Consider the following 24,803-nt stretch of genomic DNA (forward strand, 5'->3'; position numbering starts at 1 on the left):
TTTTTCATGAATCGGATCGAATTAAAAATATCCCACAAAATTTAATTGCAATATCATTTTATAAGAATTTTTATGTTACTGTCCAGTATTTTTTTATGACATGGGAACCTGGAGCCGCTATCTTTCGGTGCTCATTGGGTAAACAACGGACTAACGCAATAGCCTACAAATCAGGTTAGCCAGGTAAACATCACACTGAGCAAGCCATGTGTGGTAGGTTAGTCCAAGAAAATATTGGTAGAAGGATCGAAATATTGGGAGACGAGTGCAAAAACCTTTGTTTTTAGCATGGAGGAAACCCATTTATTATTATTTTTAGTTTGGGCCTTGGGGAAGAGTTGTTACAATTGAATCTCGAACTCCAGATCTCGTCCCAAACTAGAGACCTTAGGGCATGTTTTTATGAAGGAATGAGGTGGAAATGAAATGAGCATTCATCTTATTCTCTATACACATGTTTGGTTTGACATTGAAATGAGAATGTTCATTCTCATTAACATGAGAATAGTCATTTCATCCATTTTGGATGAGAATGGTCATTCTCACCTCCAATTTCCATATTCATATGCAAATTTTTTTCATATTTAGATTATTTAACCTAATATTAACTCATATAATTATAATAATATATTATAATATATATAAATAATTATATTATTATTTTATTATTATATTAATAATAATAATTTTTAATAGTATTATTTATTATTATTTATAAAAGTATTAATAAAAAATATTATTATATTTTTTTTTGAAAACAAATATTATTATATATTTATCAATAAAAGTATTAATAAAAATATTATTATTTATTTATCATAAAAATATTATTATTATTTAATATTATTTTGAAAATAATAAATAATATTATTTATTTATTATAAAATTTTTAAATAATATTATAATTGTATCTTATTATTATAATAAAATAATAATTATTATAATAAAAATATAAATTAATTAAACTATATACTGATAATTTTATAATAATTAATACATCGTCAATAATAATAATATATAATAAAAAGCGTATGAATAATTATTATTTTGATATATGTAGTTAAAATATGATTTTTTTTATTAAAAATAATTTCATTCTATTCATTTTTCATTTCAACGGGTACTAATCGTTGAAATGGAATATAACTATCATTCCATTCACAATCTCATTCCATTCTTACATTACTCCTTTACAATGTACCAATCATGCCCTTAGTGTCAGATGAGTTACGTGTCATCGGTCAGAGGAAACCCATTTACAATACTTCTACAGCCATAAACCTCTAGACAAGGGTTTTATGTTGTGCCACGTCGTTGCCACATCGAAAGTTAAAACCTCTCTCTATTATCATAAAACACTTCAATAATTTTTTATCGGTCCCACATTCAATTCTCTTATTTTCATTCTAAATTTCATTTATATTTATTTATACTTTCATTTACCAAATATTATTAATTCATATTTTCAATATAAAATTTTAATCGTATTTAAATTTTATTACATTAGTTTTTATAAAATTAATAATTTGACAAAAATAAACTAAAAAACTATAAAAAAAAAAAAAAAAAATTGGTATGTACCGGCTACTTTGGATCATTTGAAATTGATTTTAATGAAAACTAACTCTCATAAACTGAGAAAATAACATTACATAAAATGGTGAAATTAAAAACAAAATACAAAAACTAAAAAAATACAAGCACAAATACAACTACAAATACAAATCCAAAAATGCAAGTACAATTACAAATAAAAATACAAAGACAAATACAAACAAAGATACAAATCCAAATCCAAATCTACCAGGGACGTAGCTAGAAATTTTTTTCATCCTGGGCTTGACTGTATTTTGACGGGTTGTTCGTCGTCATTGTACTTCCATAAGAAAGACCAGCTTATTATGAAATAAATATACAATTAACTTTTTAGAAAACTAACTGGTTTTATACATCAAACATGTAACAATAAAGTTCCAAAAAGTACAACAAAAAAAATGCAAGATGAATTTTTTTTTTCTGAGAACCATTTCCTCGAACAATACAAGTAATGATATAGAACCAATATACAAGCTATAAATCGATGAAAACACAAATAAATGCAAAACACAAACATAATCTCAATAATAGTCTAAAAATTCAACAAAATGTATCACCATAAATAAAATTTACTTATCCAAACAAATACATTTAAGAATTAACAAATTTTCAACAATAAACTTGTTCATTAATGAGATATTTAAATTTAACTATCATAGCTATTAGCCGATTTTGAGATAAAGGAGAAATAGAAAAATTGATTAATGAGTCATGTATTCACATGAATGTTATTTTTAATGGGATAATTAAATTTAATGGGATAAAAAAAATTCAATGTGCTAATTAAATTTAATAGGCTACATAAATTCAATGAGCTAAAGACCAAAAAAAAATTTAACTAGGGCTGAAACCCAATAAAAAATACATCAAACCCAATAAAAAAAACACACATTTTCTAATAACTAAAAAAAAAAAAAAAACTGACCAGAGTTGTAGCCCACCCCAGCCTTTGGGGTGACTCCGTCCCTGAAATCTACTACATGCCTCATTTCTTTTTAATCATTTCACAAGCATGGAGATGCACACGAGGTTGTTACTCTGTCATTTATGTGGTATCTTTCATAAGGATGTCATACTCATGTTGGAAAACTTCAGATTTCTTGTTTTCATTAGCATCATTCTGATAGGTGTGTTTTAGTTGCATATTCTAATAAATTTTTACTGTCGTTTAGCATGCATTTATTTAGTTGATTTAAGTATTTTGTTTATATTTCATGCATCATGTCTACATAACATGCTCCCGAATTTATTGTGTAGGAAACAACATTTTATGAAAAAAGTTTGGAATGCAAAAGAATTGTAGAAAAGAAGCAAATAAAGAAGATGAAAAAGTAGAGCGGTTCGTTAGAGCTGTTAACGAACAGCTCTACCCAACAGCTCTAACGAACATCCCTTGAAGGAGTGCTATTGCTCTAACGAAGGGCTCTTACTGTAGAAAGGAAGAAAGAAAGGATGATGCGCAGTTGGAGTTGTGGTTAGCGCTAGTCTTAAGCGCTATCGCGCTTGATACTTGGTGAAAGGCGCAATATGGAGCGCTATCGCGCAGCAAAGAGAATGGAGTGCGCTTAATGATCTGTGCGTACAGATTTGCGAGAAGAAAAGCATCCGCTCGATCCGCGGAACTTGTTCGATTGAGCGGGCCACTTGAGAAATCGGGACAGAGAGTTTGGGAAAATGTCTCGCTCGATCCGCTGACTTTGTCCGATCGAGCAGGATATCGCGCAGAGGAAAAAAATAAAATTTCGGAAATTTAAAATATTATTTTGCGGGCTTTATTTTGTGGGCTTTTCAAAGCAATATAAATACATGATATTTAGACGCAAAATAGGGATCATCAGATCGAAGGAGAGATCGAACGAGAGATTGGAGACGGCTGAAGAACACAGAGGAAACATCTGGCGGCTAGGTTCTATCTTCTCTGTTCTTAGATTTTAATCTTTCTAGTTTTTGTACTTGGTTGAGGAAGACAAAACCCTTGATTTAGTTTATTCATGAGATTTTGATTTTCAATATTTGATTTTTATCAAGTATCAAGAATTATTCTGAATTGATTGATATGCTTGTGTATGAGATTTTTAGATTGGTCATCTTAGGATTTCATTATACAAACGAATGCTAAATTAGAATTTAAATCCGTAATTGTTTGAAACCTCTAATTTGCGAAGCAACTATGATTAATATTTTCTGTTGTTGAATTTGTTAAATCGTAGAAATAATAATTGACTAGGCTAAATTCATCCGCTTGTGTATGGGTTGTCTATCTTTATCAGTTGTACTAGTTTGAATGCTACCGTGGATTTAAATATGATCGCTGGTATTGGGTTAGTTTATGGGGTAAGGGTTAACTTAGACTGCCGTTGTCTAGTTAACTAAAATTAAGGTGAAACAGGAATTAAATTTCCAATGGTGAATATTTGATAAGATTAATTATTTTTAGATGATCAATGATTGAATGAATAATATCAAGGGTGTAGTTGACTGATACCAAGTCTTAATTCTTATTGATTTCCTCAGTTAATTTTTAATCTTGCGTGATAGTGATAATTTAATTATTTAATTTCTAAGATTTTTAGTAGTTAATCTCAACTCCAAAACCCCTTTTTATTTTAAAGAACACTTTTAAATTTACCTTTCCTCGTGGGAACGATCCCTACTCACGCTACTGCATTATTTGTTTATCTGATTGAGTCGGGTAATTTGGGCGTACGTGATAAGCGCTACCAAATTTTGGCGCCGTTGCCGGGGAAAGGCGTTTAATTTATTTGTATTTTGTTTTTTTTTTATTATTTCTCCTAGTGCTACTCTGGTTTGTTCGTGCGTGCAGGTGAATCTTCGGAAGAAGAAGAATTTCCATACAACCCAAAGATAGAAAAAATTTTGCATAGGCGAAGGAGGATTATTGCGGTGTAATACTTCGAGATGTTAAATCAACAAGTATTCCCAAGTTTTATCCAGCAACACGGAGAGCCATTCTACGCAGCATGGGGGAGATTCAAGGATTTGGCAACCTTCTTCCGGTATCGTGATTTTTCTAACTATTCTCTCCTAACATATTTTCTTGGTGGTTTGGATGCAGTGACAAGAAGATGGGTAATTGATGGAGCTTTCACAACCGGTATATCAATATTTTGCCGAGATACTGATACCATGAGACGCCTGTTAGATGATATGGCAGAGTTTGACTATTACTGGTATTCACAATCTCAATACCCAGATTTTACAGACCAACCATTCGAGCTTTAAAAGGAGGAGGAAAGTTGTTCGCAGTTGATTTTACATTCGCTGGAAGATATCATGAGCAAGCTTGTGGCATCGACTGTGGAAACTATAGAAGTTTTGAAAAAGTCTAGATGTGACCTTGCGGAGCACATGGAGAATATCAAGAGATCATTCGTCCATAAAGACCGAGAACATGAAGTGAAGCAAGATACTCAAGCATTGACCAACCCAATTTGGTTTAATGATGATGACTCAGAGAACCAGAATTGGGAGCGCGCATCAATTCCTGCTGAAGATTTAGAGGCGTTTGAGTCTTCTCTTCTTATTGAACCGCAGTCGAAAGATGTTCTGGAAGAAATAGTGTATGATGGAAATATGTTACCACTTGAGTTTAAGGATGACAAAATTCAAGAGTCTATCGATATGAGCTCATCGATAGTATTATCATACACACATCCCCAAGATCCTTCCTTTCCATTCGTACCAGCCTCAAAAGATGTTAGTTTTCAAGAGCCCACCGAGACGTTCTCTTCCCATGTTTATCAACTACTTTGGAGTGTTGTTGCGGTGACGAGTTTTAACTGTTTATATCTGGCCAAGCTTGAGGGCTTATGGAACCAAGACTCATTTGTGGTGTCATATGACACTTATTTTGGTTGTCAGCCGCTCTTTGAGCAGTGCTTCTGAGAGTCAAGCCGATGACTGAAAATCAAGCGCTGGCTGGGAGGCAACCCAGTGTATTTTTCCTTTATTTCATTTTTGTTTTGTTTTGTTTTGTTTTGTTTTCAGGAGCCTAGCCACCACATCTGCCGTCCAATTTTCAATAGGAGTCTTCCATTATATTATTCAACCTGAGGCCAAAGAGGACGACAATGCTAACACTTGAACCAGGGGAGTTCTGTTTTAATTTTGCATCTCGTTATCATTTTGTTATTTGTGTTGTGTGTTGTGTTTTTAATGCTAGAGCATTGAGGATAATGCTTTAGATAAGTGTGGGGGGGTGCATTCAGTGTTTTATTGTTTGTTTTGCATTGTGTTTGTTGCATACATGCATTTAGTTCGTAAATTGTTTCATGAGTGTTTTGTGTGCATAAGTAAAGGATGATTTCTAGCCTTTCTAGCCTATGACGAGATAGTTGAAAAATGATGATTTTTGAAAAATTTTAACTCTTGATTGGATTTGAGAAATCGTAGGTTGTTTGTTGAATATTCTTAATCATGCATGTTTAACCAGTGAAGTGTAGCAATGTATTAGATATCGTGGATGTCTGTTGGACCATTGCATGACAATAGGTGGTTTGTGGATCTTGATTGTGTTCTATGAATTTTGATGAGACTCTAGTAAGACACTTATGATCTTGGGCGCACCTAGTAAAAAAAAAGAAAAAATTTATATACAACTCCATCCGGGCCTAGAAAAGATTGAAATCCTAATCCTAAAAGATTAAATTCAAGGCTAAGTATGCGGATAGAATGGGGATGATGCTCCATCCGGGCTATAGACGAGGATTGAAATTATAATCCTGTCTTAGTTGTAACTAAGTTTGCGGGTAATTATTGGGGCTAAAGCAATACCGGGTGCAAAATTCGGAGGTGTGTAATTCATTATCTCAAGGGAGGTGGATGTATATAGAAGTCATTGGAAGGAATGGGCACTTGAAGTAAGGCTTGCACTGAATTGTTATAGGTCGACGAACAGTCTTAAAACTTTGTTCTTTTGAAGTTGCATGTAACTGGGGTAACATGGCACACACGCACGTTTGCATTCGACTGAAGGTGTATCATTGATGATTGAGAGTAGCTATGAAATTATTTTGGATGAAAATGGTTTTCTCTTAGGCTATATTATGCATGATCGTTCTTACTTACGTGTTTGTTTGTTGTTTCATTCTGTTTTTGCATGACTTGCTCGAGGGCGAGCAAGGATTAAATGTGGGGGTATTTGATAGGTGTGTTTTAGTTGCATATTCTAATGAATTTTTACTGTCGTTGAGCATGCATTTATTTAGTTGATTTAAGTATTTTGTTTATATTTCATGCATCATGTCTACATAACATGCTCCCGGATTTATTGTGTAGGAAACAAAATTTTATGAAGAAAGTTTGGAGTGCAAAAGAATTGTAGAAAAGAAGCAAATAAAGAAGATGAAAAAGTAGAGTGGTTCGTTAGAGCTGTTAACGAATAGCTCTACCCAACAGCTCTAACTAACAGCCCTTGAAGGAGTGCTATCGCTCTAACGAAGGGCTCTTAGTGTAGAAAAGGAAGAAAGAAAGGATGATGCGCTGTTGGAGTTGTGGTTAGCGCTAGTCTTAAGCGCTATCGCGCTTGATACTTGGTGAAAGGCGCAATATGGAGCGCTATCGCGCAGCAAAGAGAATGGAGTGTGCTTAATGATCTGTGCGTACAGATTTGCGAGAATAAAAGCATCCGCTCGATCCGCGAAACTTGTCCGATCGAGCGGGCCACTTGAGAAATCGGGACAAAGAGTTTGGGAAAATGTCTCCCTCGATCCGCTGACTTTGTCCGATCGAGCGGGATATCGCGCAAAGGAAAAAAATAGAATTTTGGAAATTTAAAATATTATTTTGCGGGCTTTATTTTGTGGGCTTTTCAAAGCAATATAAATACATGATATTTAGATGCAAAATAGGGATCATCAGATCGAAGGAGAGATCGAACGAGAGATTGGAGACGGCTGAAGAACACAGAGGAAACATCTGGCGGCTAGGTTCTATCTTCTCTGTTCTTAGATTTTAATCTTTCTAGTTTTTGTACTTGGTTGAGGAAGACAAAACCCTTGATTTAGTTTATTCATGAGATTTTGATTTTCAATGTTTGATTTTTATCAAGTATCAAGAATTATTCTGAATTGATTGATATGCTTGTGTATGAGATTTTTAGATTGGCCATCTTAGGATTTCATTATATAAACGAATGCTAAATTAGAATTTAAATCCGTAATTGTTTGAAACCTCTAATTTGCGAAGCAACTATGATTCTGCTGTTGAATTTGTTAAATCGTAGGAGTAATAATTGACTAGGCTAAATTCATCTTCTTGTGTATGCTACCGTGGATTTATCAGTTTTACTAGTTTGAATGCTACCTTGGATTTAAATCTGATCGCTAGTATTGGGTTAGTTTGTGGGGCAATGGTTAACTTAGACTGCTGTTGTCTAGTTAACTAAAATTAAGGTGAAACAAGAATTAAATTTCCAATGGTGAATATTTGATAAGATTAATTATTTTTAGATGATCAATGATTGATTGAATAATATCAAGAGTGTAGTCGACCGATACCAAGTCTTATTTCTTATTGATTTCCTCAGTTAATTTTTAATCTTGCGTGATAGTGATAATTTAATTATTTAATTGCTAAGATTTTTAGTAGTTAATCTCAACTCCAAAACCCCTTTTTATTTTAAAGAACACTTTTAAATTTACCTTTCCTCGTGGGAACGATCCCTACTCACGCTACTGCATTATTTGTTTATCTCATTGAGTCGGGTAATTTGGACGTACGCGATAAGCGCTACCACATTCAAACCCTCCAATTTTTCTCAATTTTTGGTGAGTGTATTATGTAAATTTTTCCAATACATTCTCCATAATTGATTTGATCATCTCTTCCAATATTGTAAATTTTGCTTTACCCTTCCTCTTAGCTGCCTTTTGGCCAATTGGACGAGTGCGTACTTCATATTCATCCACATCAACACTCGTGTCCAGATTATAAGATGATGTGTGTGCTCCTGATTCAGATGTCTTTGTGTTTTTTCTGAAGTGATGGTCTCCTGATTGTGGGGCGTACTTCTTACATTCTCTGAGAATTCTCCAAACACGTTTGTACTTGAAAGACTTGTTCTTTTATTACTCATCCACTTTTCATGTGTCTTTGTTAATATATCATCGTCACTCCAACTGCTTGCACGGTTACAATGCCACTTATTATAGATTCCACTAAACTCACTCACCAACATTTGAAAGTTAAAGAAATGTGATTTTACCTGCTTCAATTGTCTCTCCGTAGTTCCAACATGACGATGTTCGTTGTACTCCTCTATAATATGTTTCCATAAAGCTTCTTATTTTTGTGCATTGCCAATCACTGGATCGGTGCTTACAGATATCCATGACCTCGCGAGAACCTTGTCTTCTTCTAGTGACAAACCAGTCTTCTTCTTCTTTCGATCATCTTGTTCATAGCCCGTCTATGTATTCATATCGAGGGTAATGTTGTCGAGCCCAAATAAAGACGAATGCAGCAGAAATTGAGACTATGGTACAAAAGTTGGTGTTTCAACCTCTAAAATGGCCCTTCTTAATTCTTCTGAAGGAAATGTGGATGATGCTGGATTATGAAATCCATAAGGAAAAGGATGCCCCATGTAAAGTTGGTTCCCATCATCGAAAAATACTCATGAGGATATATAATATATGGAGTTCGGTGGACATTATTTTAATTAATTGGAAAATTTGGAGGAATGCTTGAGAAAATTTTGGGTATTGGATAGGACGAACTTTGGAATTTCGAGAAGATGAATTTTCTTCAGTATTTGAAGAGTTCAAATAATAATTCATAAATGATCCATTGTAATTTTCATCCATGTTGGATAAAATTATGAAAAATATGATAAAAATAAGGAAAATATAGAGAGGATATCATGAATTTGATGGAAAAAATGAAGAATTGAGAGGGGTATTCATAAGGAAAAAATATTTGTTGTAAATTAAATATAAAAATACAGAATTCAGAACGGCTCAATTCCTACAGAAACTTACACAAAGAAAACAAAAAATTAAAAGAAAAACAAAAACAAAAACAAAAACAAAAACAAAATAATTTTTTTTAAAAAAATTTAAAGATGGCAGCAGACAACAGACTACCACGCGGGGTTCTTGCGTTTCAAACAATTCTTTTTTTTTTTTTTTAAAAAAGATAAACCAATCTCAATATTTTGGGATAGATTTATAAATAAATAAAAAAAATAAAAACCTCAACCATGCAATGGGGTTGAGGTTTGTAGTGGGAGGTTATATTTTTATTATATTATAATACATAAACCTTATAGAAAAATAATATTTGGTCATTTTAATGTATTTTTAAGTTTATCCTTTATCATTTTTCTCAGTGTTTTCATAATCGAACCGGTGATCGAATCGGTCTAGCAAAAAAAACGATCCAACCAATCGAACCATTTTAACCGGACGGTCGAATCGAAAAACTGTTTATATAATATAATATAATAAATAATATGTTTTGAATTTTAAAAACTCAAAATACATATAATAGACAAAAAAATATATATTACCATAGTTTGAAAACTAAAAAAAAATATGTAAAGTACAATCAAAATATCAATTATAGTTATAAATAACAAATTATTTAATTTTAAAAATCTATTATTATTAAAATAATATTTTTAATAAATTACAAATAATCATATATATATATATAATATTGAATTTAAAGTTTTAAAAATAAAAAATTATATTTTCGAAAAAAAATTAAAAAAAATTCGAAAAACTTGTTCAATCGGTTCAACCAGTTGAACTGGTTTTTCGGTTCTTGGCCGGTTGAACCGGTTCTTGACCGGTTGAACCGGTTTTTCGGTTTTGGAGGGTGAACCGAACCGAACCGGAGACCGATTTTCGGTTGAACCGATCGGTTCGATCCGGTTCTAAAACACTTATTCTTCTAATATGTTTAATAATGAAGATCCAAAAAAGTAAATTTTTTATTCAAAAACTTCCACATTTTGTTCCACTATCTCTATTATCTTAACCACTATCACATTATCTTAACATTTAAACAAAAAATTATAATTAAATTCAAGTTTATAAAATAATATTTAATTTCAAACAATATATATTTTATGCACATACAAGACATGTGCTCCGTGTACTAATATTTTACTATTAATTAAGTTTGAGCACTTTATAGAAACTATTTTTTAATGTCTTGGTCTGTTTTTCAAATGTCCAAAAATATCCTTTACACCGACATTCTTTTTCAACTACTTTCTCAAATCAGAATTTCTACCATAATTTTGACTATCTCAAAATCTACTATACTGATTTTTATGTCATTTCAAATTTTTTACCTCCCACATCTTCCACTTTTTTTTTTTAAAAAAAAAACATAATATTTATTTGTTACCTACGCAATGCAATGCCATGCCATGCCTGTGCCCTTACTGCTAAATATAAAACCCCCGCTACCGGTGCCGTAATAAATAAGATATCTTATGGGCCTACCGACTATGATCACACAGGTAGACGAAATCAGATAATGTCCACGAATGATGAGTCTGTACACATGGCCTTTTGTGGTAGGTTTAAACTTGTCGCCATGACACGATTGTGAATCACTTTCTTCACCATTTTTTATATAGATAGATTGTTTGATAACTTCTAAAATAAATAACGAACCAAATTCGATCAAGGTAGTGTTTCAAACCCGTAAAAAAAATTTGAACAAGAAAAATTCATAATCATATTTTTTTTCACAGAGATTGCAAAAAACAGTACTTAAAATTTGCCCTTACAAGCCTTATTTTGTTGATACAAATAAATTTTCTGTGTACATTCACAAATCGCTTTCCTTTTTTTTTTTTTTTTAAGGAAAAAAACTTGTAAAATATATATCAACATAATTTAGTAAACTATGATTCATAAATATATCACGCGGTAGATTACAAGTTACAACGATCAAATTCAGCGCAACTTTTTTTTTTGAAGAAAATTAAACGAGGTTTCGAAAAATAATCAAAACTATTTCAAAAAAATCGATTAGATGTAAAAAATAATTTAAGCTTATAAAAATCTTAAAATTTATGAATATATAAATTTTAATATCTAATTGTACTTACTCTACAAATTTTAATTTTGTATATAGATATAAGTGTTATTTAGCATAAACTTTTGCTAAAAAAAACTCATAATATTAGTTTATAAAATACTCAGGCTTTGTTGGACAAGTATTTTAAAATATTTTTTAGTGTTTATAAGTAAAAAAATTTTAAAGTACATATTTTGAAAAATATTTTTGTATTTTTTTAAAAAAAATATATTTTAATTTTTTTTTCAAATATAGTTTTAAAAAACAATTGATATATATATATATATATATATTATATTATATTTTTTAGAATACAATACAATTTAAATCCAAATTATAATTATATATATTTTTATATTGTTAAAAGAAGACAATGGTGTGAATCAAAATATTTTTGTAGAATAGTTTTAAAAATAAATATTTATTTTTAAAATATTTTTAAAAAAACGTTTCATAAGTGTTTATCCAAACGAAATCTTAGATTTCATATAGACAAACACTTTAAAAATAAATTATTTTATTGTTATATAAGTGAAAAACTTAAAGTATGTATTTGGATAATATTCAAGTACAAAGTTTTTGAAAAGTACTTTAAGAAAGTGTCTCCAAGTGCAGTATTAAAAAAAAAAAAATTGAAATGTCTTTTTGATGTTTTTAAAATCGAAAAAACCTATGAAAATATTAAAAACATTACTTTTCAATTATAAAATTATTTTTACAAAATAATGGTTCAAACACACGTTTATATTTAAAAAAATTAAAAATTTTATAAAAATATTGAACAAAACCCATTTGTGAAATCGTTTCATAAGTAATCGTACAATTACAAAAAAAAAAAAAAACAATCTGATTTATTTTTAAGTTTGAAATTGAAAGTAGATATAAAACAAAGGAAAATTTATAGAATCATGAACATAGAGTCCGAAAAGTCCACGCCTGCTTGCCCTATAAATTCATCTCCAGCAGCTTCATCAAACATAGAAAAGAAGAACGATATTTGCTTAAAATGGCGAGACTCTGGATCTGCGCAGCATTCGCTCTGATACTGTGCCTTTTTCCTCTCGCGTTTGCCGAGGAAGTCGTCGTGTTGACCGAGGAAAACTTCGAGAAAGAGGTTGGTCAAGATCGAGGAGCTCTTGTTGAGTTCTACGCCCCCTGGTATGGAATGTTTCTGATTCTGTATTTTTGGTTTCTGGTGATTTTGGTGGTTTGAATTTTGTGGGTTTTGGTGGAAATGTCGTTTTTGGGGTTTAATTCGTTTATCTAGATCGGGATTTAATACCAGTCATCTTGTATTCGATGCGATACGAGATTTTTATTTTTCGTTTTCAACTGGTGAAATGCAATTCTTTGAATCGTTGAGAGCTGCTAGAAGTTGACTCTTTCAATAGGGAGTAAAGTAAACTGTTTGTTTCTGGTGGTGATTTTTTCGTGAAGCCTTACGGAATCCTCGCTTCGATGGTTTTTAGGATGTGTGATCCTTTCTTTGCAGGTGTGGACACTGTAAAAAGCTTGCTCCCGAGTATGAAAACCTTGGCGCGAGTTTCAAGAAGGCCAAATCAGTTTTGATTGGCAAGGTTGTGTTTCTAGTTTCAAATGTTTTGAACTCATCGTTAATATTGGTTTTGTTGCCCGTTTTGAGAAATTTAAAACTCAGTAATTTGTCATCTAGAGCTTATCGCAATGACTCTAAAGAATGTCACAGTAATTCAGTCAAATGTTTCCTTATTTAAGGAGCAAGAGCAACTGTTTGGCGACCACCTATGATGTTTGATTCTCTTTCAGGATATGGATTCAATGAAGTATGAGAGGAGATTATTCTCATTTCTATTTTTATTTGTTTCGTTTGTGTCTTAATCTTTGGTGGATGATTATACTGCAGGTTGATTGTGATGAGCACAAAAGCGTTTGCAGTAAATATGGGGTTTCTGGCTATCCCACCATCCAATGGTTTCCTAAGGGCTCGTTGGAGCCAAAAAAGTGAGTTTTTGCGCGTAGCTCGAAACTCTTAGATTCTGTTGTTCACTGGTTCTTGCATTCCTCATAATGTCCCGTTTCTTAGGTATGAAGGTGCACGTAGTGCAGAAGCCCTTGCCGAATTTGTAAACAGTGAGGGAGGTAAAAGTTTATGGTTGTTACGTACTCAGTGGCTGACAAAATATGTTTCACATGAATGGAGGCCCTAATTTCAGTCCAAAATAGAAATATATCTTGCTTTGTTTAAGCAAAATAAATGCAAGTTTGATGCCTATGGCCATTACTTGGCTACTTATATAATCTTTTCTTTTTTGTATTCTTACACAATTACTATTCAGACTCATTCTTACGTTGTTCTTTATTACATTGTTTTCTCAAATGCTGTCATGTTCTGTTCTCAGGTACAAATGTTAAGATTGCCAAAATCCCTTCGAGTGTAGTGGTTCTAACTCCTGACGATTTTGATGAAATCGTACTTGATGAGAAAAAAGATGTCCTTGTGGAGTTTTATGCACCCTGGTAAGTGTCATTCCTGAAAGTCAGGGTAAGATGGGATGATGTTGTTAAGTCATTTATACGTGCTCTTCATTTCTGAACAATGATTTACTTTTCCAGGTGTGGTCATTGCAAGAACCTTGCTCCTGTAAGTTCATTCTTGACTCATTAAGGAATAAAGTGTCCTGCGGTGGCATGTATTTGAAATCCGTAACTTTTTTCTACTTTTTACATGTAGACTTACGAAAAGGTTGCAAAAGCATTCAGCTCGGAAGAAGATGTTGTAATTGCCAATGTTGAGGCTGATAAGTACAAAGATCTTGCTGAGAAGTAAGTACTCAAAAAAATGTGTTGGTCTGCCTGTGGCTTCTCCTCTTTTTGTCTTATCAACAAAATATTGAAGATAAATTCCAGTTTGGATAACCTTGAGTGGCCTGCTAAGCAGGTATGGTGTGAGTGGTTTTCCTACCCTGAAATTCTTCCCAAAGAACAACAAGGCTGGTGAAGATTATGATGGTGGCAGAGATTTAGATGACTTTGTTAACTTCATCAATGAGAAATGTGGAACTAGCCGAAATGGAGAAGGACAATTGACTTTTAAGGTTAGTAGCAAATTTACAGGCATTTCCATCTCTGGTACTTCTTGTTTATTCTGCTAAGTTTTTTGTTTTCTTTTAGGCCGGTATTGTTGAGACCCTAAATAGTCTAGTAAAGGAATTTACAAGTTCAACAAATGAGGATAAAAAGGCGGTATTCAAACGGATAGAAGCGGAAGCTGAAAAACTCACTGGGTCTACTGCAAGGTTGTCTCTATGGCATCATCTCGTTCACATTTCTTACAAAATATATGAATACATAATACGTTGCCTCGTTTTTGTCCATAGTTGTTTACGGGGCTGCTCTTTGGGAAGGAAAGCTTGTTGATAATTTCATTACTCATTAGTAAATTAACATGTGTTCGTATATGGTAGTGGTGCATTTTTTTCACATTTCTTCTCCATAATTTTCTCAGATACGGGAAGATATATGTGAAAGCTGCCAAGAGTTGCTTGGACAAAGGTGCTGATTACGCCAAAAACGAAGTTCAGCGACTCGAACGCATGCTAGCCAAGGTAAATTCTTGGTGGCTCTTTAGCCTGTACCTGCCATTACATGTCTTGAAATTTCTCTCATTTTTCTCAGAACCACAACTAAAAATTTTTAACCAGTTATCCTACTCCCTTTCCTCAGTAAGCGCATATAAAGACGGTACTGCTAAATTATGAGAATTCTGATATGTGGAAACAAAAACTACACTATAAAAAAAATTATTTTTGGAAATATTCTTTTTAAAAAATTGAATTTTTGGCAAATACTTGCATGTCATAACAAATATCGAACCTCCACCCACCCAAAACTCTTATATATCTTGAAGTCTAGGACGATATTTCGTGCTTGATTCCTCAACCGGTTTTAGGAATGGAAGTTTGTGAGAGACAAAACAATCTTTGGATAATGTTTTTATGGATGTTTTATGCAGTCTATCAACCCAGCCAAGGCGGATGAGTTCACGCTAAAGAAGAATATCCTGTCCACATTTGCCTCAGACCAATGAGGGATTTCTCTCCCACATTCTACGGCCGGAGTTATCTCTTTTTCTTTTCTTTTATTTTATTTTCATTTTTTCCTTTTAGATTTTACCACCAAAGGACATTAATATAGAACTCCATTTTGACTATAATAATTATTACATGAAACTCAAGTTATTCATGAATTTTTTTAAATTAGTATGATTATTATTGTTTTTATTACAGTAACTTGTAACGAGAAATCAAAGGCTAAATTTGGAAGCTACGACATATATTATTATTATTTTTAAATATATGACCTGGTCGTATGTTTAAAAAAATATTGGACTTGGTCATATACTGGACTTGATCAAATATTTTTTTTTAAAAAAAATTGACCTTCCCGAGTATTTGAGATAGAAGTTCATTTTTATTTTTTTTTTGCAAAAGCGAGTGACCCTTATTTGATTTGAGGTCGAAGCCACTTTCTCGGGTTCGTAAATTTTTTTTCCGATAATATAATATACACTTTGAAACAGTTCGATTTTACTAGGGATTTAGTTTATTGATGAATTTTTTCTCTTAAAATAGTATATATATATTACACTATCTTAAGATATATATATATATATATATATATATATATATATATATATATATAGAGTAATGATACCCTGCACACCCTTACCCTGCACACCTGTGGGCACCTGCCTACGTGGCGCGCCCACAACCACACAATTGTTTTTTACAAAAACTGGCTGACCAATCATGGACCGCCACGTATGCGGTACTCATGTTACCCTGCACACCTAGGGTGCAGGGTATCATTTCTATATATATATATATATATATATATATATATATATATAATATATATATTATATATATATAAGTTCTTTTATGATGTCTAATAATTATGCTCAATTTCGTATCCATCATGTATAAGTCAACTCACCAATTGTGTTGGTCAACTCACTTATTGTACATGATGGGACATAGTTGTTGGGTATCATAAAAAAAAAAAATATATATATATATATATATAATTTTGATACCCTGCACTCCTAGAACATGGGCACCACCTACATGGTGGTCCATGATTTGGTCAGCCGTTTTTTGTAAATATATATATATATATATATATATATATATATATATATATATATATTTATTTATGTGGTTGTGGGCGTGCCACGTTGGCAGGCGTCCACAGGTGTGCAGGATAAGGATGTGCTGTGTATCATTTCTATATATATATATATATATATATTTATAGTTATATATATTTTAAAATCTTCAATCCTATCTTATCGCGCACGGAGCTGGAGCCAGGACAAGGCTGTCAGATATCATTGTTCATTTGTTTACCCTCTCCTATTTTTGCTAATAATATTTTATATTTTTATAAATTCAAATAAGGAAAAAAGAAAAAGAAAAAGAAAAAGAAGAAGAAGGAAAAAATCTAAAAAAAAGAAGAGAGAAAATTTCATGCCCTCAAAATTTCGAAGTTCTTATTTGATCCCCTCGATAAAATTTGTCACTTCAGTGGTGATAGAGTATTATATCCGGTAAGTTTGATAATAATATCAAACCACAGTGATATACCACAGCTTGAAATGTTTGAACTTTGATTTCAAATTTACAAAGTTCAAGATACAAAAACTCCAGTATTTACTCTTTTTTTTTTTTTTTTGGACATGTAAGTTCTAACATTTATTAAATAAACTCAATGTCACTTGTTACAATATTAACCAGCCAAAAAAGAAAAATCATAGACATCCAATAAAAAGGTACAGAGGAAGAACAATCAAACTTTGCTAAGGAGTTTGTCATTTCATTGGCCGACGTTCTAACATGAGATAAAAAATAACAGCTAGCTCAGCCATCTTTGATTTAATCTCTGAAGCAAAAAAACCCAATATAACTCAAATCACTCCTTAGTTCCGTTACTGCTTGCACTTAAAATCATACCCCAACACAATATCACCATTCATTTTATACAGATAAGAACATAATCAAAGGTATTGATATTATACACCTGAGTGTCAGATATTTCAGTATAATTTATATATCTCTCAATTTATTTTCGTGCTAATTCATGCTCCGTTTGGATATGTACTTATAAAATATTTTATATAATTGTTTTTTAATTTTTTATAAAATATTTTAAAAGTTGTTTTAAGAATAAATATTTGTTTGGACAACTATTCTATAAAAAAATATTTTAACATTTCAAAAGTAATGTTGTTCATCATTGTCTTCCATAGTTTCATTCTAAAAACATTTAAAAAACCTCTCAAGTGTTCTTTAAAAACTATACTTGAAGAATAATTTTTAAAAATATTTTTTAAAAACATTTTACAAAAATTGTATCCAAACTCCTACATCAATTTTTTTTTTCACTTAAAAAAACGCTAAAAACATTTTTAAAATACATATCTAAAAGATCATTAAAAAAAATAATATGTCCAAACGAAACCTCAGTCTCTTCAGTAACTTCCCATCAATATTCAACGGTCTGAACATAATGAAGAAAATTTAAACTAATTAGCACAGGAGTAAATTTGATTGGCTGAATTGACCAAAGAGTTGAGTTAAAAGTATATATACAGTTTTATATATTATATATTATATGTATATCCTTTAACCATTTTATATTATCTTAGCTAACAAAATGACACTTTTTTTCCAGGAGAGACGTATTGCATTGTTGTCTAAAAAGGGTATGTGGCTTATTTGTTGTCTCGACTCTCGAGAGAATAAAAATATAATACAAGTGTGAAGGGTGCATGACGATGCACCACCCAGCTTGGCTTACTTGTTGGCCACCGCCACTCCCTAGCCCATCAGCCCGCCCACCTGAACTTCACGCAACACCACCTACTACTGCTCGCCACCTCATCACCCCATATTTGATATTTGTACTTTGTTGACATGTTGTTATTATTATTATTATTATTATTATTTATTTTTTCACGTAAGAATCCGCAACTGTGCACCAATTAAATTTTGGATTAACTCAATAACATGCAAATCCTGCTAATCAAGTAATCGAACTACACAACCCCTGTATCCAAAAATATTAAAAATGTTTACTATTACACATAATAGATCACCCAAATCCCATTCATTTTGTTTGGTGATTATAAATTTGAATAGTTAAAAATATAGTCAAAAAAAAAAAAAAAAATAAAAATCGAAAGCGTACATCACAAGCAATTCCCAAATATATCCTCTTCCCAAGTAGCGAACAAAGTAACCTGGAAGAATTAACAGAGAGAGCGCATTTACAGAATGCGGTTTCGTATGCAAATGTTTGTATTTATTTAATTTTAATAATAAAACCAAAAGTACCTGGGACGTCATGTAATGGATAGTGAATTAAACCTCTCCCTTGTCTGTATAGGTCGGTACCCATGATGAAGGGAAAGCAAGTGGCGGAAATAGTAGCCAAAGTTCGTTGAAATCCATTCAGTTGTATTACTTCTTCTGTCGCAGGTAGCAGATACTGGACATCCTCTTTTCTACAGTGATCTTCTCTGTTTTCTGAAAGCTCTTCAGGTGTTTTTTCCATCTATTTTCTGCTCTTCTTATTGTTATGGCGATAATTCATGCGTTTCGTTATGTTTTGGTTGGAATTTAGCAACCGCTCGATTGCGAGTTTCATTTCTGGCTAATCCAGATCCATTATCAATTTATCATTCGAGCGCGTGTTTTTTTTTTTTTGGGAAAAAAAGTTATTTGCAAAAAGGAGATTGGTAGGACAAGTTTTGAGTGGAATCGAAAATAATCTTGGAACCTCGATTTGAGATTGTTTTAGAGGCATGTGAATATGGATGGTGATGTTGATTGTAGATTATATATGTTTTGGGGGATGGTTGATATGAAATATATCACGAAGCTGTGTCTATGGCGCGATTTACGCAGTTAGGAAGGTTTAAATAGGATACAAATATATGCAGAGAGAGAAAATGAGGATTGGATGTTGGTTTGTCTGTTTAATGTAGTTTTATAATTCTATCGTTTGATTTTGTAGGATGGCAAGGCGAGACAGGATTGCCTACAGATGTAGAACCAGGAAGAAGGTTTGGGTAAAGAAAAAAGTTTCCGACGAGTCAGATGAAGATTACATGGTGGGTGAAGAAGATGGGCTTGTTGAGTCAGAGGATGAAAAGCATTCGTTTGTTTCTGACGATGAATCAGAAGAATGTTTAGGGGAATTTGAGGAGGAAGATGATGATGATGGTGAACATGAGGAGGATTTAGGAAAAAAGAAGATTAAAAATGTCTCTGGGCTTAGAGGGAGAAAAAATAACGGGGTTGCGAAGCCAAGAAAGAAAATTGCTGCTTATAGTGAAGAAGAAAACCAAGATGATGATAATTTCAATGGTGCTAAACAGAGAAAGAAACGTAAGTTACCACAAGATGTAGACGAAGGTGATGATGGTGACATACAACTTCCGCGTGGACGAGAAAAGCCAAGAAAGAAAACTCGGGTTTCATCTGCAGAAAAATATGCAGATCATATTGACAGGCGTAAGAAGAAAAGTAAAGTTTCGTATCGAGAAGAGGAAGGAGACGATGATTCTGATTACAACATTAATGAAGAATTTGCGACAGATGATGAAATAGAGTTGCTTGTCACAAAGAGGGGCAGGGTGAGCAGGCTTTCCAGGCAAGCTGCTGCTCAGATTGTGAAAGGGCAAAAGAGAAAGATAAATTCTAAAGTGGTTAAAAGGACCAGAAAAAGAAACCCGAGAACTCAACAAGTCATCAGAAGACGTAATAGACCCGATCCTGGTGACGAGTTTGGAGATCAGAACCGGATTTTGGAAAGGATCATTAAACAGGACAGGGGAAGGAGGAAGAAGTCTAGCGTGAATTTTGATTCAGATTTCTTGAGTGCAGGGTCAAGGGATCAACACTACACTATCTCTGAAGAAGAGAGGGAACAGGTTAGAGAGGCTACTGAATTTTGCGGAATGTGGAACTCTAATCTGAGGAATAACAATGTTTTGAAGGTTATTAGTAAGGAAGAATCTGTGCCGTCTCAAAGAAAACTCCCACAAAAGAAGGGCAAGGAAAAGTTGGAAGACATGACGATTGAGGTAGGGAAACACGTCTGTGGGATTTGTTTATCCGAGGAGGGGAAGAGAACACTCAGAGGAATATTAAATTGCTGCAGTCACTACTTTTGCTTTGCTTGCATTACGGAGTGGTCGAAGGTGGAATCTCGTTGCCCCCTCTGTAAGCAACGGTTTGCAACAATCAGTAGAACTGCACGAAATGACGGCAACTTTAATTTGAGGGATGTGGCTATTCCAGTTCCGGAGCGTGATCAGGTACTATTTTAAATTAGTACAGGCACGGATTTATTTTTGTTGATGGATCTCTGTAATTTTTCATCTCTGTCGGATACAGGTTTATCAACCATCGGAGGAAGAGCTCAGGGGCTATCTTGATCCATATGAGAATGTAATTTGTACAGAATGCCAGCAAGGTGGGGATGATGCACTTATGCTTCTTTGTGATCTCTGTGATTCACCTGCGCACACATATTGTGTCGGTCTTGTGCATGAAGTACCTGAAGGAAATTGGTACTGTGATGGCTGTAAGCCGACTATTAATGGTTCTTCAAATGCACAAGCTGTGGATCCAACCTCTGATCATGGAACAGATTACAATTTAGCTGTTGTTTCATCTCCTAGCGCCATTGTCGGAGGAACTTTTGAGCCCAATGAGTTACACCTCCCCGACACACCATCGACCCGAGTAACTGGGCACTCATCTCCTAGGCATTCTATTGGAGATTTTCAGGCTGCTTCCCCTTCATCTGGGTCAGTGGCATTTACTCTTTATGAAAGACGACAAATACAGCGACAGATACATCAACTTCTAAATTACAGAAGTCGACACTCGGATAGGAGTGATGTTTCCCAAGCATCCAGTAGTAGTCTTTTCGGCTCTCAAATTGGTCTAGATGGGGTAATGGCACCTCGACAGACTGTTACTCCAGCAAGAATTGAAAAGCAAAATGTTTATCACCAGGGAAGACTACCCAACCATTCAAACCCCTTACTTAGTAGGGAAGCCCTTTCTTCAAGACTAAGCAGTTTAAGGGGACAAATACGTGACTATGAAGCCTCTGCATCCAGGGATCACTCACTTAATGGACTGCCCTGTAATGAGTATATTGGGATCAATCTTATGACTGGTCGGGGTTTGAGTAATCAGCAATTCCATCCTCGCGGTAGCCGGCTGGCCCGAGGCCCTGGTGCTAGCTTATCACCATGTCAGAGTAGAGAGATGAGCCACGTATCTCGAGAAAAGGAACAAGTTCAGACGATGGTTAAAAGGGATTTAAAAAGCTTTTCCAGACATATGGAAATAGGTATGTCAAATAAATCTGTACGAATAAGCTGCATGTTCAAATGTCTATAATAGTTACTGAAAAGTCTTTAAGAACAGGGGTTAAACATTATGTCTCTTCCATTACGTAATTTTGTGTCAAATAAAAAGCCTGAATATCAATCAGAGGAAAGGAAGCCTCGTTATATGTTCATTAGAATTAAACTGTGATGCGGTGTGACTGAGAACTCGTTTTACATGATAAATGCTTCTATCTCACTGATCCTTTGTCAAAACATGTTGCACCAGCTGCTCATGTATTCTCATGGAAGAGGTTCCGTTTGAATATTCTCGCAGTTACTTCAGTTAGTTATAGGAACTGCTTGCCTTTTGCTTTTTGTTCACTAGGAGTCGCTACTTTGTTGCAATGCAGGCTACAGAACCTTCAAGGACGTTGCAAGGACCTCTACGCACACCATTTTAGCTGCTGCCGGACTTGAGCACCGCCAGAACAAAGTATATGCAGTACGTACACGGCCTTTAAGCTGTGATCACTTTGAGATTGGACAAGCATGTCCAATTCGAGGCCAATGTTCTTCTTGTTTCGACTGGTTTGTCAGAAATGTGGTGAGGGAAATAATGCATACTCAAGTTTCTGTCATGCCGATAAGCTAGGCTCGAATATTCTCTGCTGCCCGAGCTGAGGATTCTTTTTGTTTTAGACTATGATTTCTTGTTCCATTCAAATGGGAAGCTGCTAACAGTGGTTGCTAGCTTCTGCTACGGTTCCGGAACCGATGTACACTGGTATCTGCTAGGCATTTATAACTAGACTCTACATCATCTTTGTAAGCTGCTTAGTCGTATCTATAGACACTGATATTCTGGAAAACTCAAATGGGAAGCTGCTAACAGTGGTTGCTAGCTTCTGCTAGTTCCGGAACCGATGTACACTGGTATCTGTTAGGCATTTATAACTAGACTCTACATCATCTTTGTAAGCTGCTTAGTCGTATCTATATACACACTGATATTCTGGAAATCCAGCATGTAAACTAGCAGTTTTGTAAATTGTAAACCTTCTATTAATGTATTAGGCTCTTTTATACAATTTTAATTTAATTTTGTTATGATAGATAATGATGATGTACGATCACAACAATAACAAAGGAGTTACCGAACGATAAGAGCTAATAATATTGCAATATTCTCAGAGTTAAACTTTGTAACACAAATATATCACAGCCTCAGCTAGTAAACACTCAAAAAACAAAGTGATTACAAAATGATTCTATTGATGATATGCTTCTTTGATTTATACGCCACTCCACTCTTCACGTGGAGATCCCCTCTTCTTTCTCCCATTGACATATTTGATAATGGGTCTTTCTTCCTAGACTGAGCTTTTATTATGGTTATCACTCCTTTCTCCGTACAATGATATATCCTCATGATCTTGGCTTTTCTTAGTCGGGCCCATAACAATTCCTTCCTCCTAAAAAAAATGATCTTGTAAAAATGGTCTCGTCCTCAAGACCAAAAACGGTAAATTGGGATTGAAAATCATCAGCTAGTTCCCAAGTGGCATCTTCTTCCATTGCACTAGTACTTGCACGACCAATTTCCCATGCTTCCTGTCGTATCTTTTATCCACAATCTTTTCTAGCTCAAAAGTCAGAGAAAAATCAGAATCTGAAGTAGAAGGCAACCTCGGTTCCGGATTGAAATTACCAACTGCCTTCTTGAGACACGAGACATGAAAAGTGGAATGAATCTTAGAATCTGCTGGTAATAAAAGTTTGTATGCACAGAGACCCACCTTCTGAATAATTTTGAACAGTCCATAATACCTCGGAGACAATTTCTGGTAAACCCACAGACAAGCAGACTGCTGTCTATGAGTTAGAAATTGAGACTAGGACCTAACTCACCTCAAAAGCTAGCTCAAGAGGGAGGTTTGTCCAAGCCTATATATTAAACTCCCAGACAATTCATCCAACCGATGTGAGACAAACTAAACACACCAACACACCCCTCGCATGTCCAGGAATAAATTGACTGGAACGTGGAGATCAAATTAAATGGGTGGCCCAATTATGGGACGGGTGAGGCCAACTATGGGCCGTCCAACACATAACGATGGAACCCGGTCTCTGATACCATGTTAAGAAATGACTTGGACCTAACTCACCTCAAAAGCTAGCCAAGACCCTTCGTGTGTGTTGGACCGCCCATAATTGGGCTGCCTATAGTTAGACCACCCATTAATATCTCCACGCTCCAGATGTTCATTCCTGGGCGTGTGGGGGGTGTGTTGAATATTGTCCCACATCGGTTGGATAGAGTTCCTGGGAGCCCTTAATATAGACAAGGGCAACCCTCACCTCTTGAGCTAGCTTTTGAGGTGAGTTAGGTCCAAGTTTAATTTTTAACATGGTATCAAAGCCCGGGTTCCCGTTATGTGTTGGACGGCCCATAGTTGGCCTCACCCGTCCCATAGTTGGCCACCCATTTAATATCCACGCTCCAGTCGTTTCATTCCTGAGCGTGAGAGGGGTGTGTTGGTGTATTGATTTATGTCTCACATAGGTTGGCTAAATAACCTGGACCTCTTTATATGAACAAGGACAAACCTCACCTCTTGAGCTAGCTTTTGAGGTGAGTTAGGTCCAAGTCTCATTTCTAATAGACACAACTTTAAAAATACCCAATCACCCTTCTGGAACACCACATCTCGCCTGCGTTTATTCACATTTTTAACCACAATTTGCTCTGCACGTG

At 34.1% G+C, this 24,803-nt stretch overlaps 2 protein-coding genes across 3 annotated transcripts; both read left to right on the forward strand.

Moving 5' to 3' along the window:
- Positions 1-12,579: 12,579 nt before the first annotated feature.
- Positions 12,580-15,890, forward strand: LOC140863677 (protein disulfide-isomerase like 2-1-like). The gene is made up of 11 exons (XM_073267271.1): positions 12,580-12,813; positions 13,148-13,232; positions 13,538-13,635; positions 13,718-13,773; positions 14,034-14,151; positions 14,248-14,275; positions 14,366-14,457; positions 14,573-14,729; positions 14,806-14,930; positions 15,140-15,239; positions 15,647-15,890. Exons 1-11 carry the CDS (start codon positions 12,662-12,664, stop codon positions 15,719-15,721), a joined length of 1,086 nt encoding a protein of 361 aa, XP_073123372.1. The 5' UTR covers positions 12,580-12,661; the 3' UTR covers positions 15,722-15,890.
- A 3,158-nt stretch (positions 15,891-19,048) lies between these two features.
- Positions 19,049-23,115, forward strand: LOC140864072 (uncharacterized). Of its 2 annotated transcripts, none has more exons than XM_073267981.1 (4): positions 19,049-19,235; positions 19,711-21,016; positions 21,096-22,065; positions 22,456-23,115. In XM_073267981.1, exons 2-4 carry the CDS (start codon positions 19,712-19,714, stop codon positions 22,695-22,697), a joined length of 2,517 nt encoding a protein of 838 aa, XP_073124082.1. In that variant the 5' UTR covers positions 19,049-19,235; position 19,711; the 3' UTR covers positions 22,698-23,115. The 2 variants fall into 2 exon arrangements, with proteins under 2 accessions (XP_073124082.1, XP_073124083.1); XM_073267982.1 differs by having other exon boundaries at positions 19,057-19,172.
- The last annotated feature ends 1,688 nt before the right edge of the window (positions 23,116-24,803 follow it).

The sequence above is a fragment of the Henckelia pumila genome, chromosome 4, assembly GCF_033568475.1.
Source record: "Henckelia pumila isolate YLH828 chromosome 4, ASM3356847v2, whole genome shotgun sequence".
Taxonomy (NCBI): Eukaryota; Viridiplantae; Streptophyta; class Magnoliopsida; order Lamiales; family Gesneriaceae; genus Henckelia; species Henckelia pumila.

What these genes read in the sequence shown, in the direction of transcription:
- LOC140864072 (XM_073267981.1), top strand. Translation starts at nt 19,712, where the DNA reads ATGGCAAGGCGAGACAGGATTGCCTACAGATGTAGAACCAGGAAGAAG. An exon ending in CAGTTCCGGAGCGTGATCAG is followed by an intron (nt 21,017 to 21,095) that starts GTACTATTTTAA and finishes TGTCGGATACAG; the next exon opens with GTTTATCAACCATCGGAGGA. An exon ending in TTCCAGACATATGGAAATAG is followed by an intron (nt 22,066 to 22,455) that starts GTATGTCAAATA and finishes GTTGCAATGCAG; the next exon opens with GCTACAGAACCTTCAAGGAC.
- LOC140863677 (XM_073267271.1), top strand. Translation starts at nt 12,662, where the DNA reads ATGGCGAGACTCTGGATCTGCGCAGCATTCGCTCTGATACTGTGCCTT. An exon ending in AATCAGTTTTGATTGGCAAG is followed by an intron (nt 13,233 to 13,537) that starts GTTGTGTTTCTA and finishes ATTATACTGCAG; the next exon opens with GTTGATTGTGATGAGCACAA. An exon ending in TCGAACGCATGCTAGCCAAG is followed by an intron (nt 15,240 to 15,646) that starts GTAAATTCTTGG and finishes TGTTTTATGCAG; the next exon opens with TCTATCAACCCAGCCAAGGC.